The sequence below is a fragment of the Camelus dromedarius genome, chromosome 33 (genome assembly GCF_036321535.1).
Source record: "Camelus dromedarius isolate mCamDro1 chromosome 33, mCamDro1.pat, whole genome shotgun sequence".
NCBI classification, from domain to species: Eukaryota; Metazoa; Chordata; class Mammalia; order Artiodactyla; family Camelidae; genus Camelus; species Camelus dromedarius.
Window position 1 is genome coordinate 13,660,986 of NC_087468.1, and position 15,500 is coordinate 13,676,485.

The 15,500-nt window shown below is 52.7% G+C and overlaps 1 protein-coding gene across 5 annotated transcripts in view; it reads right to left on the reverse strand.

Annotated features, from left to right (window-relative positions):
* PAX8 (paired box 8) overlaps positions 1-13,228 on the reverse strand; it is a 55,437-nt gene extending 42,209 nt beyond the window's left edge. For 2 of the 5 annotated variants that reach the window (XM_031441284.2, XM_031441280.2), the window contains exons 1-3: positions 13,129-13,226; positions 12,675-12,782; positions 5,952-6,065 (exon numbers count right to left, since the gene is read on the reverse strand). In XM_031441284.2, the coding sequence (XP_031297144.2) occupies positions 5,952-6,065; positions 12,675-12,699 (139 nt within the window). In that variant the 5' untranslated portion in view covers positions 12,700-12,782; positions 13,129-13,226. Of the gene's footprint in view, positions 1-5,951; positions 6,066-12,674; positions 12,783-13,128 lie in introns of all 5 variants that reach the window. The other 3 variants (XM_031441279.2, XM_031441282.2, XM_010997867.3) reach the window with 3 other exon arrangements.
* Between the last annotated feature and the right edge of the window lie 2,272 nt (positions 13,229-15,500).

Consider the following 15,500-nt stretch of genomic DNA (forward strand, 5'->3'; position numbering starts at 1 on the left):
GTTGACGTTCCAGTCCTGAGTGTGACAGTGTTTGAAGGTGGGGACGTAGGGAGATGATCATGGTTAGATGAGGCCATGAGGGTGGGGAGCTTATCATGGGATTAATGCCCGAAGAAGAGACACCAGGGCGCGCGCTCTCTCGTCAGACCACATGCCTGATAAGGAGGAGGTTTTGTTGGGAAAAGTAAAGACAGGAGGAGGGGGCGCAGGCATGAGGCTCCTCTCATTAAACGGTGGCAACATAAATTTTCCATGGAGGAAATGCTTGAGATGCCTTCTGATGCGGGCCTGTGGACCTCAGCATTTCACAGAATTGGGGCGTCACAGCCACTCGGTGGCCATCAGGCAATTCCAGTCTCACACCATCCCCTGCTGTTCCCTGGAGACGGGGCATCTGGCGGGTCACACACAGTATTCTGCCAAGAACACCACCAAACAGTAAGCTCTACAAAGCAGAAATTAGCATGTGCTGTTAAATCAGACCCCAGGGCCTAGGAAAATAGGAGGCAGTGGCCAATAAATAGGAAAAAAAATACACCCTTAACTCAAAGGTATTTTATCCACAAATGTACTCTTTCCTGCCACCGTAACTCAGTTTCATTATATCAATGATCGGGTTACACACTGTGCGGGGAAACCTTGTGGGAGAATCACCGATTTATGAACGTTATACGAATATCTGTTGGTCAAATATACAAAGTCTTTGTGACGCACCGCGTTGTTGGTAACAACCAGTTCACGTGGGGCTGCAGCAAGTCTCATGTCACGTGTCCACGAGACCACCAGTCCCGCTCACGTCTCCCCCACAGGCTTAGTGGAGGGGTTGTGCAGAGCTCCCGGGGATTCCGAGTGGGGACATTCTCGTGGTCTGAGCAGAGCAGCCCACCAGTGGCAGCCCTCAGACCCCTGCCTCCAGTGTTGTCATCCTCGGGAGACCAAGAGGCAAGATTCTGGAACAGGCAAGTCGTGCCACTCTGCCCCCACTCCCACCCTCTGTAACTCTGTCCTCATCTGGGAAGAGTCACCATGGATCTCAGAGCCCGAGCATTGTAGTGGCTTTGACACTGGCCAGACAAGTGACCGGGACAAATGACTGGCTGTCCCTGGGTCTCATCCGCAAACAAGGTCTCTGCGGGGCCCCATAGCCACCAATGTCCCATAACTTAAGTGGGGGGCCTAGAAGGGTCATGGCTGGACAGCAGAGCTCCTCTGCTCAGACCTCAGGACATAGGTTTCAAGAGCGGGGAGGTCACAAGTCAGTGACCCTTAGGCTGACGGGAATTGATCCAGAACCCAGAGCGGGTTCCCCAGATCTCTTGCACCCCACTGTCCCTGCCACGTCCAGTATCGTGTCTTCGCAGCCATTGTGGCCTCGATCGGGACTCATCAGTCGCTCCTGTAACTTCCCGGCCAGGTCTCTCGGGGTGTCTGGGAGTCAGGGGCTTCTCTGGCCATGGCTTTTTATCGCCCACAGACCTAGGACAGTATTCTGCACACACACACGTGTGTTTATGTGTGTGAGAGGGTGAGTATTGTATACACGTGTGCACGTGTGGGTGAGCCACGTCACCCACGTGTGTATGAGTGTGGGTGTAGGAGTGTGTGTGTCACCTATGTGGACGAGGGTGAGGACAGCCAGGCATCCAGGGTACAAAATTTAAGGAGGCACTGGCTCTCTGGGCTGACCCTGCTCTTTGATGAGCCTGCGTGTGGGAGCCTCCTTAAATTTGGGTGCCTGGAAGTGTGCCTCTGTGCCTCACCCTAGTCCCAGCCTTGGTTGTGTGTAGGTGTGGGTATGTGTGCGTCGCTGGACGTTGGTGTGTACGGGAGTGTGTGCTGTGTGTGTGTATGCATGCGTGTGAGTGTGTGTGCGTGTGCGTGTGCGGGTGTGCACTTGCCTCGGCAGCTCCCCCTGGGCTTTGCCAGTCCCGACAGCCGCAACCTTTCTTATTCTCTGGGGTCAGCGCTCACTCTCCCTTGGGACACCCTCCGACAGGCAGCAGCGTGCCACCAAAAGCCCGGGTTATAAGTGTGAGGCCACTGTTCTGCCACGAGCCCGTGGGGTCTGGGACACAGCTCTCCAGGCCTGTTTCCCCGTGGGTAAAACATGATGACAGGGCTTCACCCTTCCGGTCTTGAACAACTCTGGGTCTAGGTAGACTATCTGATGTAACAAGACCTCTGAGGCTCCTGTAAGCTGTGATTCTTAAGTCTAGGAGGTGAGAGACGCAGAGGCAGACATTCCTACACAAAGTAGGCTACAAAACATGCCATAAAAATAAAGTGTTAGGAAACTTGGGGAGGAAGAAAGAAATCCCGGAAGGCTTCCAGGGGGAGGTGGCATTTGAGCTGGGTGGCCTGAGGAGGGCTGGGCTGTGCAGAGCCTGGGACTCAGTGCTTCACAAACACATGGCCTCACAGCAGCCCTCTGAGGCAGGAACCATGAGTCCACGTCACCGGGGAGGGAAATGGCCCCTGAGGTCATGCAGGTGGACCTGGTTGAGTGGGGATTCAAAACCAGGTGTGTCAGATTCCCAAGGCCCAGCCTCTTCGGGAACCTCCATCCAGGGGCAAAGAGGCGCCCTGGCCTCATGACGGGCACTGTCTACGTGTGGAGATGGATGAACACACACACAACAGCCTGCAAGCAATAGAAGACCATGCACAGTCGTGTGTACCCTCCGGGACAGAGAGTGACTTCCAGGGAGGTGGGGACGGAGGGCCACATGGGCAGGGGCAGGACGCGCTCCCGGCCTCAGATCTCCCGGGGAAATGGACACCTTCCAGCCAGTAGGACCCAGCCAGCTCTGAGGAAAGCAACTGTGAGCAAGCAATCAGGCTGGCACCTGTGTGACTACTCTGGGGAGCAGGCCCCACTCACCCGAGGGTGAGCCCCAAGGCCCGGGGCAGGCCCGTCCCAGTTGGAGGCACCTGTCCAGCCAGCAGGAGGTGATGGAGAGGGTGTGGGGGGCACGAGATCTTTCTGGTATGGGGTGTTATCATATCACCAGAAAACACGGGGACTGGAAGGACCCAGGCCTTGTCACACTATCAAGGAGATGGGAGGCCAAGGGGGAAGTCCTGTAAAGTCTGACAATCTCTGAAGGCACGCGGGTTAAGCATCGGATGGGTCCGGCGAGGGTTTTGATTTGGCAGAAGTGGGCAGGCCTCCACCGCGTTCACACCTACAACTCTGAACATCTTGCCACGAGCTGGCCAGCCACCCGGAGCCCCAGGGTAGACCATTGTGGAGCTGGCTGCTCCCACACTGCCTCACAGGCTGCCTTTCTGGAACAGCGAGTGCTCTGGGGATTGACCAGACTCCAGAAGGCCAGATGAGGGGTTCTCTGTTATCAGTGACTACGTGGTTGTGCGGGGGTGGCTATGGGTGATAAATGACTTCTTGTGATCCCAGCGCCCGGCTTGCTGGTTCTCATCCCTTGTCCCACCACTGAAGTGTTCTGTCTGATGATTTCCCCTCCTGGTGTTGAGTCTACCTCCTTGAAAGGGGATCATGAGTCTTGAGCTTCTTGCCCTGAGGAGAGGCCTCTCACTCCTGCCATTTATGTGGACTACCGTGGCAGTGAGGGCCACCATCACTGGCGTGGTGCCCTGCCCACGGCAGGTGGCCCTCCACGAGGGCTTGTGAAATTGAATCAAACCTCTGTCTGACCCACAGATTCCAGCTTGACTCCATCTCCTGTCCTGGCCCCACCTTCTCCCTCCTGGCCTCTTCCTCTGACTTGAAGTCATGGCCAGACATACAGGGATGTATCAGGTGATCGCCCAACTCCTGCCACGTCTATCTGGACAGCCTTCAAGAACAATCCCTTTGGAGGGAAAGAGCAAAACAGGGCTGGCGTCAGGGATTTGGTGCTCAGCTAATCCCAGACTTCTAAATGTCAACCAGGGTTTGCTATTCTGCCGAAGCTAGATTATTATTACACAAAGTGGGGAAATATAAAACAGGGGTAGGGGTGGGGCTGGAGGGAGGAGAGAGAAGAGAGTAGAAGACAGAAGACTCGTAAATTTCTTATTCTTTTTAAATAAACATCTGGTTCCGTGTCAATTAAGAACAAGTACTCCGCGCACGTCTTCCCGTGGTCCTGTCTTAGCTACACACACAGTGAAGATGCACGCCCACTCTAGCTCACTTTTCCTCTAAGACCAGTTCTACTAAAACTCTAGAATGTTCTGGATTCCAACGCAAAGTTCAGAGACAGCCTGTTCTATCGTGAGCCGAGTGCTTCCCCTGTGACTGAGTTTTCTGGGGAAATGGAATAAGGAAGCCTTTTCCAGAGTGGGCTGGGGTAGCAGCTGATCATGGCCACAGGGCTCTGAGCCAGCCTTTCCCACGAACCCTTTCATTTAATCCAACTCTCCTGGGCCGTAGGCCTCTTATTTTGTCCAGGTGGACTAGTAAAATGTCTGTCCTAAGTCTTAACTGGAACAAGGTTTGGACACTGGATGTCAAGTTCCTCCAGGAGAGTTTCACAGGAAATATTAAGACAAATATTAGCATGTTTGGGCATCTGCCCTGGAGAATCTTGGAAGATGCTCTTCCCTGGTGCCCTCTGTATGGAGCAGGGACAAATTCCTGAGTAGCTGCTACGTGTCAGGTGAGGATACTGGTTTTACTTTCAGTATTTCCTAGAAACCCTGTGACATCTCCGTATTTTATACAAAGGAAACTCAAGCCCAGAGAGGTGGCTGGCTCGCCTGACGTCACTGGGGGAGAAAGCAGCAAGGTGTGAGTCACAGGCAAAGACTCCGAGGCGTGGCCCCTCCTGCTGCCTGCAGAGACGGGAGGTTGCCGCAAGGCCCAGCTCCCCGGTGACTTCAAAAGTCCCTTGCCCTCTTGACGCCTCCCAGCTCCCCTGGAGTCGATCCCAGGAGCGATGGTTGTGCCGTCCTCCCAGAGGAGTAAGGAATCAAAACGCAACACCCGCAGAGGGCCCTGGGTGTGCGGGGAATGCGCGGTTCCCGGGACAACAGCAGATGAAGCTGTTTCTCTCTTAGATGCGTCACCCAACCAGCTCCCCGACCTCTCTGCTGCTCTGACAGCAACAATATGTCCCAGGGGACTAATTAGCGCTGACGACTCCGGTCACTCCAAGGCCACTTACGGGAGCGAGTGCAGAAGATAACGCGGAGGAGCACGTGGCGGAGGACAGGAGAAGAAAAGAGAGTTTACAGAGGAAGGGAGAGAAGTGGCTTTTCTTTCTCACTCTTTCTTGGCTTAACCCAAAGACAGGTTTGCATCTGAGAAATGCCACCAGCCAGGAGCTGGGCCGCTACTCCCCACGGCGAAACGTGACACTGAAATGAGCCCCCTTTTCAGCTCCTACAAGTGCGCCTCGAAGGAGGCTCCACGGGCGCAGACGATGTGATTTTGAATCCTTGAGTGAGAGGAGCCCTCCCCGCCCCAACCAGGAAGCAGCAGAGGGAAGGAAGCTGAACTTGGGGGAATGGCTTCCGGCATCTCAAGGGCTCCCCACCTGCTGCCCATGAGCAAGGCACCTGGTGACGGCCCCTGACTTCCAGGGCGGGTCTTCCCAGTAACTGTGAAGCTGCTTGCATCACACCCACTAACTCATGAGTCCCTGAAACGCACCCAGGCGCAGAGGCCCGGTGGGGTTTGGAGATGCCGAGGGAGTAAGTTCCCTGCTGGCCTGTGATTTATTGAGATGCCCGTGGATAGCTGCTTTTTGGGGGTGCAGGCAGAAACACAGCATCTTGGGGAGTGTTAAACTCTCTCTGTTTGCCTTTCCTAGTCACTGAGCACCCTTCCTCCTCACAGTGACCTCCAAGAGGGACATCCAGAGAGGGACCACTGCTCCCATTTTGCAGACGGGAAGAGTGAATACAGCCCTGAAAGGGATCTATTTGAACTGAGCTGGAATCTTAGGGACACCGATGAGAAAAACAAGCTGATAAACTGAAGGCCCTACCTGTCGCCGTCCGTACAGGGCCTTGAGCTGCCTCCCCCAGGGTGCTGGTCCGAGTTCCCAATGGAGTTGAAGGCATGAACCATCTAACACTACAGGAAGTTTTGATGATCTGGACTTTGGAAAGAAGGACAGTGGAAAGGGAGCTGGAATCAGATCAGCCTCACTCAGCGTCCATTCCCTTCTCTTCTGTAAAAATGTCTGTAACAAACCCGCCTAATAGACTCCTGAGAATTCAATGAGATGATGGGCACACCCTCCTCCCAGCAGAATCCCACACCTGTAACAGCCCACAAAGATAATAGTCAGAGCTTCCACTTACGGAGCGCTCACTCAGTGTCAGGGTACCCTCAGCACTTTGAACCTGGCTTTGGCACAGCTGGAGTGGCTGTGGGCTGGCTGGGCTGAGCTTTGGTGATCCTTGACATTTTATAAGGTATCCAGGACTAAGGGAGGATCCTCAAAAATAAACACAGAGACAGGACCCACATATCCCTGGGGAACTCCTGAGTGTCCCTCCCCTGGGTCTCAGGCATGCTTCAGCAAGGAGACACTAGGTCCTACCCAGGCCCTTTATCCTTCTGGGGAAGGAGCCCCAGTCAAGGAAAAGCTCAGACTCAGTGACATGAACTGTGGGTTTAAAATAGAAACCTTTCTACGAAGGTATTTCTGACCCCTGACCCAGGTCAGAGACGTTTGCTCATCCACCCACCAGGCCAAGGGAAGAGTCAGGAGGGGTTTTCAGAAATTCAGATGGGCTTGTCAGCCCTAACCCTGGACCTCAGGACATAATTACAAACCCTCGAAGATCTACTTAAACATGCCATGATGGCAAATAACTAAGGAAGTGCGGACGCCCCTGCCCATTCCACCCGGACCCAGAGGCTCCACCCCAGGGTCACTGACAGAGGACCGAAGAAACTGTAATTGGCCTGGGAGAGGGAAGTTTTCAGGAACCAGGAGACACTTGGATAGTTTTTCTTTGTACTCCTTCCCTCAAAGGGAAGCACCAAGCACCTCTGTCAGAAGTGGTCCTTACACGTACCTCCTAGTGGAGTGTTTTAGCTCCACTTCCAAGAGAACCTGGGCTAAGGTGGTCCAGAATCCTTCCCCTCCTGAAGCTCTGAGGGTGGGGTTGCATTTCTCCTATTTTTAGGGGGTGTTTTACATCCCCAAGTTCTCTCCTTGAAGGGAGTGCGAGCTCCTGAAGGCTGGTGACTCAGCCTTTCCCCAAGTCTCAACTAAAACAAAAACAACCTGCCGTCTTGAATGGGGGTGCATTCCCCTGCCCCCTCCTTTGAAAGTCATCTTTCTTTCTCTCTTTTTTTTTTTCCTGAAACGAAATGGTCTCTTTTATCTTTTGGTTCTTTGTGTACTCAGATCCTTGGAGCTCAAAGCTTTCTCAGTGCCACTGAGAACTCGGCACCTCGTGGACTGATAAATAGAGCAGCTTGAAAATGCTTAGAACTGAAGACAGACCAACTGTGGCGAGAGAAAGTAAACACATCCCTGCACCAGTCAACCCTAGCAAGCTCCTCGCTGAGATTACAAACTGCAGTTCCTGCCTGAGCTGGCGAGGATGTTGGAGCAGGCTCGGGGGTGGGGGGGTGGGGGGTGGCAGGGCTACAGAGCAGCCTCCCCTGCCTCTCAGTTGGGCCCCAGAGGGGATGGGTCACCTGGGCATCTACTTAGGACCCGGGTTGGATGTTCCTAAGCTTAGCAGACTCTGCTGATATGTCCCCCATTGGCTTCATGCCTGGAACTGTCCCAAGAGAAGAGGGGACCAGCTTCATTCTTGTCATCTAAAGGGGGCTCCTCCTCTTTATCCTCATGCTCTCTGTGGGCAGGTGAAATTCAGAACGGGGATTTTTCACAAAATAGAATGGACCCACTCCATAATTTGATATGAATATTTGAGGAAATTTTCCCATGAAAAATCCATACTTTAAACACCTCCCCCCAAACACAGACACATAAATTGTTTTTATGAGAACCAATTAATAAATGCTAATTCACCCAGGCATATCTCCACTAAATTACTGTTTCATTTAATTGCAGGGGAATTTTCCATTACTAAACTCTCCCTTGCTGATTTTTTTGCATTATTTATATATTTTTTCCAGTTTCACTAATAGTGAGGTTGGTATGCGATATTATCTGCTGTTTGTACGTCTTAAACTTCTTTTTCATTTAAAATGTTTCCTCATTCTTGCAGCTCCACGTAATCCGGGAGAAACAGCATTAAAAACAGACGAGATTTTATGCGCAAATGTTGGAAAAAGGCACCAGCTGAAATGAACCTGGCAGGAGAGCATCTTGTCTGATGGGGCTGCTCTGATTTCAAGCGTGCATGGGTGTGCGGGATCATGTGTCTCCACTTTGGATTAATGTGGAAATGTTTTCCTATGTCAGGGAGACACAAGTCTATCCGTGAAAAGACTGTGAGTACACACAACTAGGAATGAAGATCACAGGGGCTTTAATAATAAAAATAAACAGCACTCAAATCTCTTTATAAGCCATCAGAGCACAATGTGTATTTTCTAGTTTCCTTTTCATGGGCACCAAATCCAGACTTTGACATCTAGACACCCAAGATCCAGACCAGCCGGTTCCCCAAAGATCCCACCTCTTTTTATGCGTAGAAAAGTGTTTGTGTTGGGGGGAGGTTCTGGTGGTGGTTAGGGGTTGCTAGGAGCTATGGCTGAGATCACGTTCAAAAAAGACATGTTTTGAAGCAGAATTTTGATTTTCTTATATTGAATGGCAACGCCTCCATGCACCAGGCTACCTTCATTTCTGAAATAAGTTTTTCCATTTTTTTTCTCTCCAGCTACCTTCTTCCTCCCTCTGCTCCCCTCCCCCATTCTTCTTCCCAGTGTCTTTCTTTTCCTCTGTATTCATTCGTTCCCTTCTCTCTCTTTTGTGGTAGCATATTCTGGAGGATGTGAATGATTAAACTGTTTACTCCGAGGTTTGAGGTTTGAGGTTTAGGTATGAAAAGTTTCACCTTTATACTCAACTCTATCAATAATTACAGAACAAGGATGATTATTAGTAAATCTTTCTTACAATTAGCTCTGGCAAAAATGATGCCATTTATTCTGAGTGTACTGAGATCTATTGATCCTACTTTTCACAAAAATTAATTACAAAGCTGAATAGCCTCCAAAATGAAGTCAGTATATAAAAGGATGGTGAGTATGACCCTGGGAAAACACATACCCATAAAATATGTACCGCATTAAAATTCAAGATTTGAGGCCGTAAATAGAAAGTTTTGACATGTTATTATAACAGTAGGATGCTCTCTTTTGAACCAAAATATCTCTTAATAATTAAAATTCCGAGATTGATTGATTTTTGAGTTGTTTTCCTTCGTATCTTTTGTCCTCTTCAGCAAAATCAGGCAGAGTCCTTTCAGGTACAGATGGATAAAATTAATTAACTTTCTGTCCACCTCAAAAATGTCCCAAATAAATGTTTCCAATAGACATCAAAAAAGTGTCAATTAGAAATAATTACTTCTTATCAATCAGTGGGGGCAATTAAAGTGACAAAGCTTGAAAAGATACTTATCTTAAAACTAATTCACAAGGTAGCTAAATTATCTCCTAATTAACTGGCACTGAGGAGGGTGGGAGGACGGACTATCTTGAAACAAAGACGAATTGAGGAACCCCTATACCTCTTTATGTTCCTCAAGACTGTTTCCCACTCCGAGACTTTATTTTCAGCGCAGTCAAGAAACCTAGGAACAAAATTGATCCTTCCCCAAATCATTTGGTCCCCTTTGCTCCTTTCTAAAAACAAGAGGAGGAATGGCAGGGGCGAGGGGGGGTTACATCGCTGATCTAAGGAAGTTAGAGGTAGGTTTCTCCTTGATCTAAAGTCTCATTTTACTTCTTGAAAAACCTATTTTCAGGAGTTGAGGGAGAAGGCTTCTGGTAAGTTACTTCGCATAACTTTTAAGGACAATCCGCGTGCTTTTTTACTAAACTCTCTTCCTCTTCCTCCCGGATACAAGGATAAAGTATTACTTATATTTTAATATTTATGTGGTATTTCTCGTTTCTCTTGCATCTTTGACTATTTTAAAAAATACTTTTGCTTTAGAGGATCTTTGTTCCCTGATGCTACAAAACTCCCAGTGGATTTTAGGGGCCGTTCAGCCCACTGCTGACCAGCGGCACATCAGAATAATCGGCCCTTTGCCTTTCACATCCCTTCAGAATAAAACTTAAGAAAAATATTTTTTGTTTTAAAGATCTCTCTGCGAAGCAAGGTCAGCTGAGAGTGAGCCGAGGACGAGCCGCGGCGGCCGCGGCGGCTGAAGCCGCGCAAGAAACTTTTCTCCAGCATCTGGAATTAGAAACGTGCGTCCGCCTCGCTGGCGCGAAAGGGCCAGCAGCCACCTGCACCTCGGATTCTGCTCCAGGGCAAGCTTCAAGGGGAACTCCCCAGGCAAAGCTGAGCTCAGAAACGGGAGTGCCTGCGGAACAGAGGGAAGCCCCTAAGCCCTACGAGAGGGAAACTGGCTTATGAAAACAGGAGGGGTCCGTTTATGAATTGAGCTCTTAACATAGGCAATGGTGTCAAGTCGACTGACCACAAAGGCGGAGGGTCTCTCCCTCGGGTTTGCCTGGAGAGGATATGGAAAAGAAACAGGGGACAGCCTTGAACCCTTTGCGCTACCTTTTAAGCAATTTTCTTCTGTTTTATTAGCATTAAATTAAACCAATGGAGAAAGACTCGTCCTCCCTCCAGTTTAGGTTTATTTCTTTATTTGTTTTGGGAAGAGGCTAGAAGAAGCCTCTCTGACTCCCCTAGACAGAAAATGCCTCTGCCCCAGGCCCTGCTGGAGGAGGACGGGTCCCTTCCCTAGCCTGAGGGCGATTCGCATCTGAGCTCATGGAAAAGTGGTGTCTCATCATCTGGGTCTGTTGCTGATTAAAAATAAAGTAAAAGTAAAAACTGCGTCCTTTCTTCTTTCCTTATTTATTTCCATTTGTTCTAATGAGTGCTTCTGTAATGAAAATCAGTAGCGAAAACAAAATCGAGCCAACCCGAGGGACCGTGACATCCTCTTATTTCTCGAGCAGCGAGCGACAGAGAGGGAAGAGTCTGGTCCACCACGGTAAGTTCGAAGTCCGAGAGCACCTCCAGAAAGGTCAGGGGAAGGTCGGGGGTGGGTTGGGGTCGGGGAGACAACGAACCCGGGAGCCGAGCAGAAGCGGCCAGGACCAGCCTGGCGTGGAATCGGGTACCAGGCGCCGTGCACTCGGCCTCGGAGACCTTCCTGATCCCGAGGCAAGGGCGACGGCCGTTGTTATACCCCGGTTTGGCTCAAGACTACGGGACTTAAACCTAGTCCGGGCCTCAAAAATTAATCAAGGAGCTTGCATGGCGCCAGGGCGCAGCTGGTAAGGGGTGGCAGGCGCTCGGCTCGGGCCCCCCGGCTCGCGGACACGGCCGCTCGCAGGAAGGGCTGGGAGGTCTCCACCCCGCGCCCCCGGAGGCCGGGCTCCCGAAGACGGCAGCCAGGGCGGCGGTGGCCCCACTCTCCTTGGGGGACAGGGATGGGGAGGAAGCGGGCTGTTGACTCTGTATCCGGCGGTAGAGCGAACCCGAATAAGAAAGCTTCCGGCGCCCTGGGGGGGATCCCTGAGCCTCTGCGGGTGGCGTTTAGGCCCCCAGACCCGAGGCAGCGGGGCGCAGCTCCGACCCGCGGCGCTCTGCGCTAAATTGAGATCTCAGACGCGCGCCGCGCCCGATCCGACCCTCCTTATTATAACAAATGTCCCGTTTGCCGAGCGGGACTTCATATTCGCCGAGAATTCATCTGAAATATTGATTTCCTCTCACTCTGCCGGCCCAAATCGATAGCACTGCGCCCTGGCCCCGTAAATCGCTTTCTTCGCGGCCGACCCGGCTCCATCCATCACCGCTGGCCGGGCCGCGACTCTGCCCGCTGTCCACACTTGCTGAGCCCCCGGGCGGCCGTGCCCACCGCGCCCACTGGCCCCGACCCTGAGGCTCCTTCCCGGGCCAGGAGGTGGGCGAGATCTGGTGCCACAGCCAGGGACCCCGAGCACTTTTGAAGGCCTTGAGCCCGGGCGCCGGCGGGGAGGGGGTTCGGCTGGCGGGCAGCTCAGTCCTCGCAGGCCGGACGCCCCGAGCGCGGTAGGTCCCTGCCTGCCAGATGCTGGGCAAGGAGGAGTCTGACAGCCCCCGAGTGCGCTCACGGCTCCCAGGCCCCGCATCACGGGCTCCTTACCCGTTGGCTTGAGAGGTGCGCGGGGCTCAGGGTCCTGCCCGGGGAGCCCTGGGCAAGAGCTGCGCGCACCCGGGACGAGGGCTTAGAGGTCGGGGGGCGGCGCAGGGCCTGGGAGCGCTCAGGACGCCCACTCGGATGGGCCAGGCAAGCCGGGGATGGGGCGCGAAGGACACCCCTCTGACCCCATGGAGAGCTCCTCACCTCTCCGTGTAGTCCGCAGAAACCAAGGCCTGAGGAGGGCGGCTCTGGCGGACCGAGGGGGACCTCAGGGCCCGGGAGCCGCGAGGCGGCCGCCACGGAGGGCCAGGCCCAAGGCATTCCCAGCTGCGCCCCAACGCAAGGGGTCCCACGAGCCCCGAGCGCAAGCTCCCCAGCCCCACCGACCCGAATGCACGCACGGACGCACGGCGACGCGGGGGCTCGGGGTTCTGGCCATGTCGCGTTCTTACCTGATCTTACGGAGTTGTGAGGCATCGCCGGGGAGTCGCTCGCAGCCCGCCGAGGGCTCAGGGCTTCCTCACGCAGGTCCCCGCTGCGCCCGCCGCCACTCCGCTGCCCTGCACAGACCCAGGGGCAGGGGCATGAGACTCCCGGCCCCCTGTCCTGGACCTCCTCCCCAGGCCCTACCCCTGAAGCTTTCATCTCGAGGCAGGAGTCGCAGGATTTTTAGGCGAAGTGTGGCCAGCCTGGCCTAATACACGCGCCTGTCCGGAGGATCCGGGATCGGGGTCCGCTGAGGCAGCCCCAAACTCCAGCCTGGGTGCCCTCTTCCTCTGCTGCCCCAGCCTTGTCCGGTTTGACTTGAGAAGGAAAAGGCTGCCAGGCTTCCTGGGACCCGCTCCCTTGTTTTATGCCTTGTCCCTCTCGCCCAGTCAGGTTTCAGCCAACCCCTGCACAGCATACCTGGCCGGCTGGCCGCAGGCCCTCTCTGCCTGGGTCTGCCTGCGAGGGTGCCCTGGGCCGCGCGTCTCTCCTCCTTCCGAAGTTTGTTCCCATCCACCCGGCATCAACGACCGGTTTTATCCCGCCTGGGCCCGGAGAGATGGGTCTGGAGAGGCTCGCAGGCCGCGGATTGGCTGGCTGGGTGCAGGGGGGTGCGGGAAGGGGAGGATTTTGCAAGGGGGACATGGCTGAGTGGACTCAGGAGTTAGAAACATTCGCTGGAGCTTCTGTTTCCAGTGGAGGAAGGAGAAGGAGGAAGCTAAGCTCTAACTCAGCAGGCCTGGAAATACCAGAGGAGTGGGAGATGGAGGCCTGGGAGCCTGAGGATGAGGCTGTCTGGGTCCCCCCAGGGGTCAGAGACTCCAGAAGTAAGGCAAATGGTGGTTCTGTGCACCCTGTGTTCCTCCTTCTCTCACCCCTAATCCACTCAGGGGATCAGCCTTTTCTTTTGTAGGAGAGAACTTCTGTTTTTATGCCTGGTTCTTAAGGTAGCCACCTGTTCACAGGGCTGGAAGCAAGATGGTCCCACCTTCTCATACAGTGTGGACCTCTTCCAGAGCAAAGTCCCAAGCAGCCCCTGAACCCATTCCTTCCATACCAGTCAGGATCCACGCCTCACATTGTTACGTTGATGGAAACGGTCATATAACCTTTTCCACAGGGACTCCGTTCTCCTTCCAAACACACAGCCAACTTTCTTGCTCCTTGAGGATTTTGAACTTGGGCTAAGAGTGCAGAGGACAGGCAGTGAGATTTCACCTCCACGTGGAAGGGTGTTGGAAAGGGACAGGACTGAGCTGACCTCTGGCTTGTCTGCAGGACTCAGCAGCCTCGGGACGGTGGGGGCCTGGGTGTGGATGCGAAGGGCTCTCTTGGGTGGGAATGAGAAGGCTTTTCTTGGGGGCAAAAGCTGCCCCCTCTGTCCTCACAGGCCTGCTCTTCCGCCAGCGAAGCGGGGTACGGGGAAGATTGTGTAGCAGAACAAATGTCCTGGGGGCACCAACAGGCTGGTGGGGCAAGGCCTGAATGCTCCCCAATCTCAGACCATGCTCTGGACTCAGGGTTACAGCTGAGAGGACGCAAGGCTCCTGGCCTGGAGGGTCTGCTCTGGGATAGAGGCTAGAGCTGTTGGAGTGACAGGGAAGAGACGGGGCAGAGGAACCTAGGGTGATTCGGGGGGATGTGTGTGTGTGTGTGTGCTTGTGTGAGTACACATAATTTTTCTTCATTAAAAGACAAAGCTCTATCTTTCAGATTCACCCACTTCCTCCTCCCACCCAGCCTTTCTCCTTTCTCGATTTAGCAGAAATTAATCATTTTATAAAAAGAAAAAGAATGTCCCGAAATGGGTCCTCCACATGCATACCTGGCTCTAAACAAAAAACAATAGGTGCTTTATTGTTTTAAATGCTTCTCCAAGATGGTTATTTAAAATGGCTCTGTGGTTTCTAAATGTCTAGAGATACTCTGCTTCTCTAGTCTGAACTCCCCAACTAGTGGGAGAGCATTGAAGGTGTTGGGGTGGCAGTGGACCTCAGTGTGGGTCCTCCCCGACCCCACGGGCCAGTTCACTGCTCTGGCGCCTGCCCCACTGCTGTTGGGGAGCTGTGGAGTGTGGAGGTCCCAGCAAAGACCCAGCAAAGTCTGCCCTGGCTCCCCTCCTGCTCGGGAGGTAGTGCTCTGCGTGCGATGGACCTGGCAAGCTCTTATCCAAAGAGTTCTGCAAACCTCAGAGAGTCTACCCGAACAAGACCCCTTCTCCTTCCCCGTTTTAGCAAAACTTCTCAAAGGACAAAGCCAGTAAGTTATCAAAACATTCCTGTCCTCCTTTGTGAGTTCGTTGTTTAAAATTTCATTTTAATTTGAAAACTTAAAGTGCAAAACCCACATCCCCCACCCACCTTGCGAGTACCCCTTGCCTAGACAGCAGGTGACATAGCAGATGGCCAGGAGGAGGCTCCGCAGAGAAGTTCTCAAGACCACAAGCCAACAAGCAGTAAGAACACAGTGAGCCCCATTGCCTCATGGCCCGGTCCTGCTTTTTATTACAATGGGAAGTCAGGCCTGGGTTCCTTGTTACTTCCTAGTTCTTTTCAACCAAGGCCAAGGAAATGATATTAACCAATACCTCAACTCTTTGCAAAATGAAGAGGTTGAAATTATGTATAATTTTTTAAAGACTTTTATCACAGTTTTTCCTCAAACCTAAAAAAAAAAAAAAAAAAAAAAAGCCTATGATCCTTTTAGTGAAGCATGAACATCTCAAACCTTCCTTTGTTGTAACTTAAAATTCCAAAATCGATTTATCATCCTGCCTCAGAGATGCTCAGAGC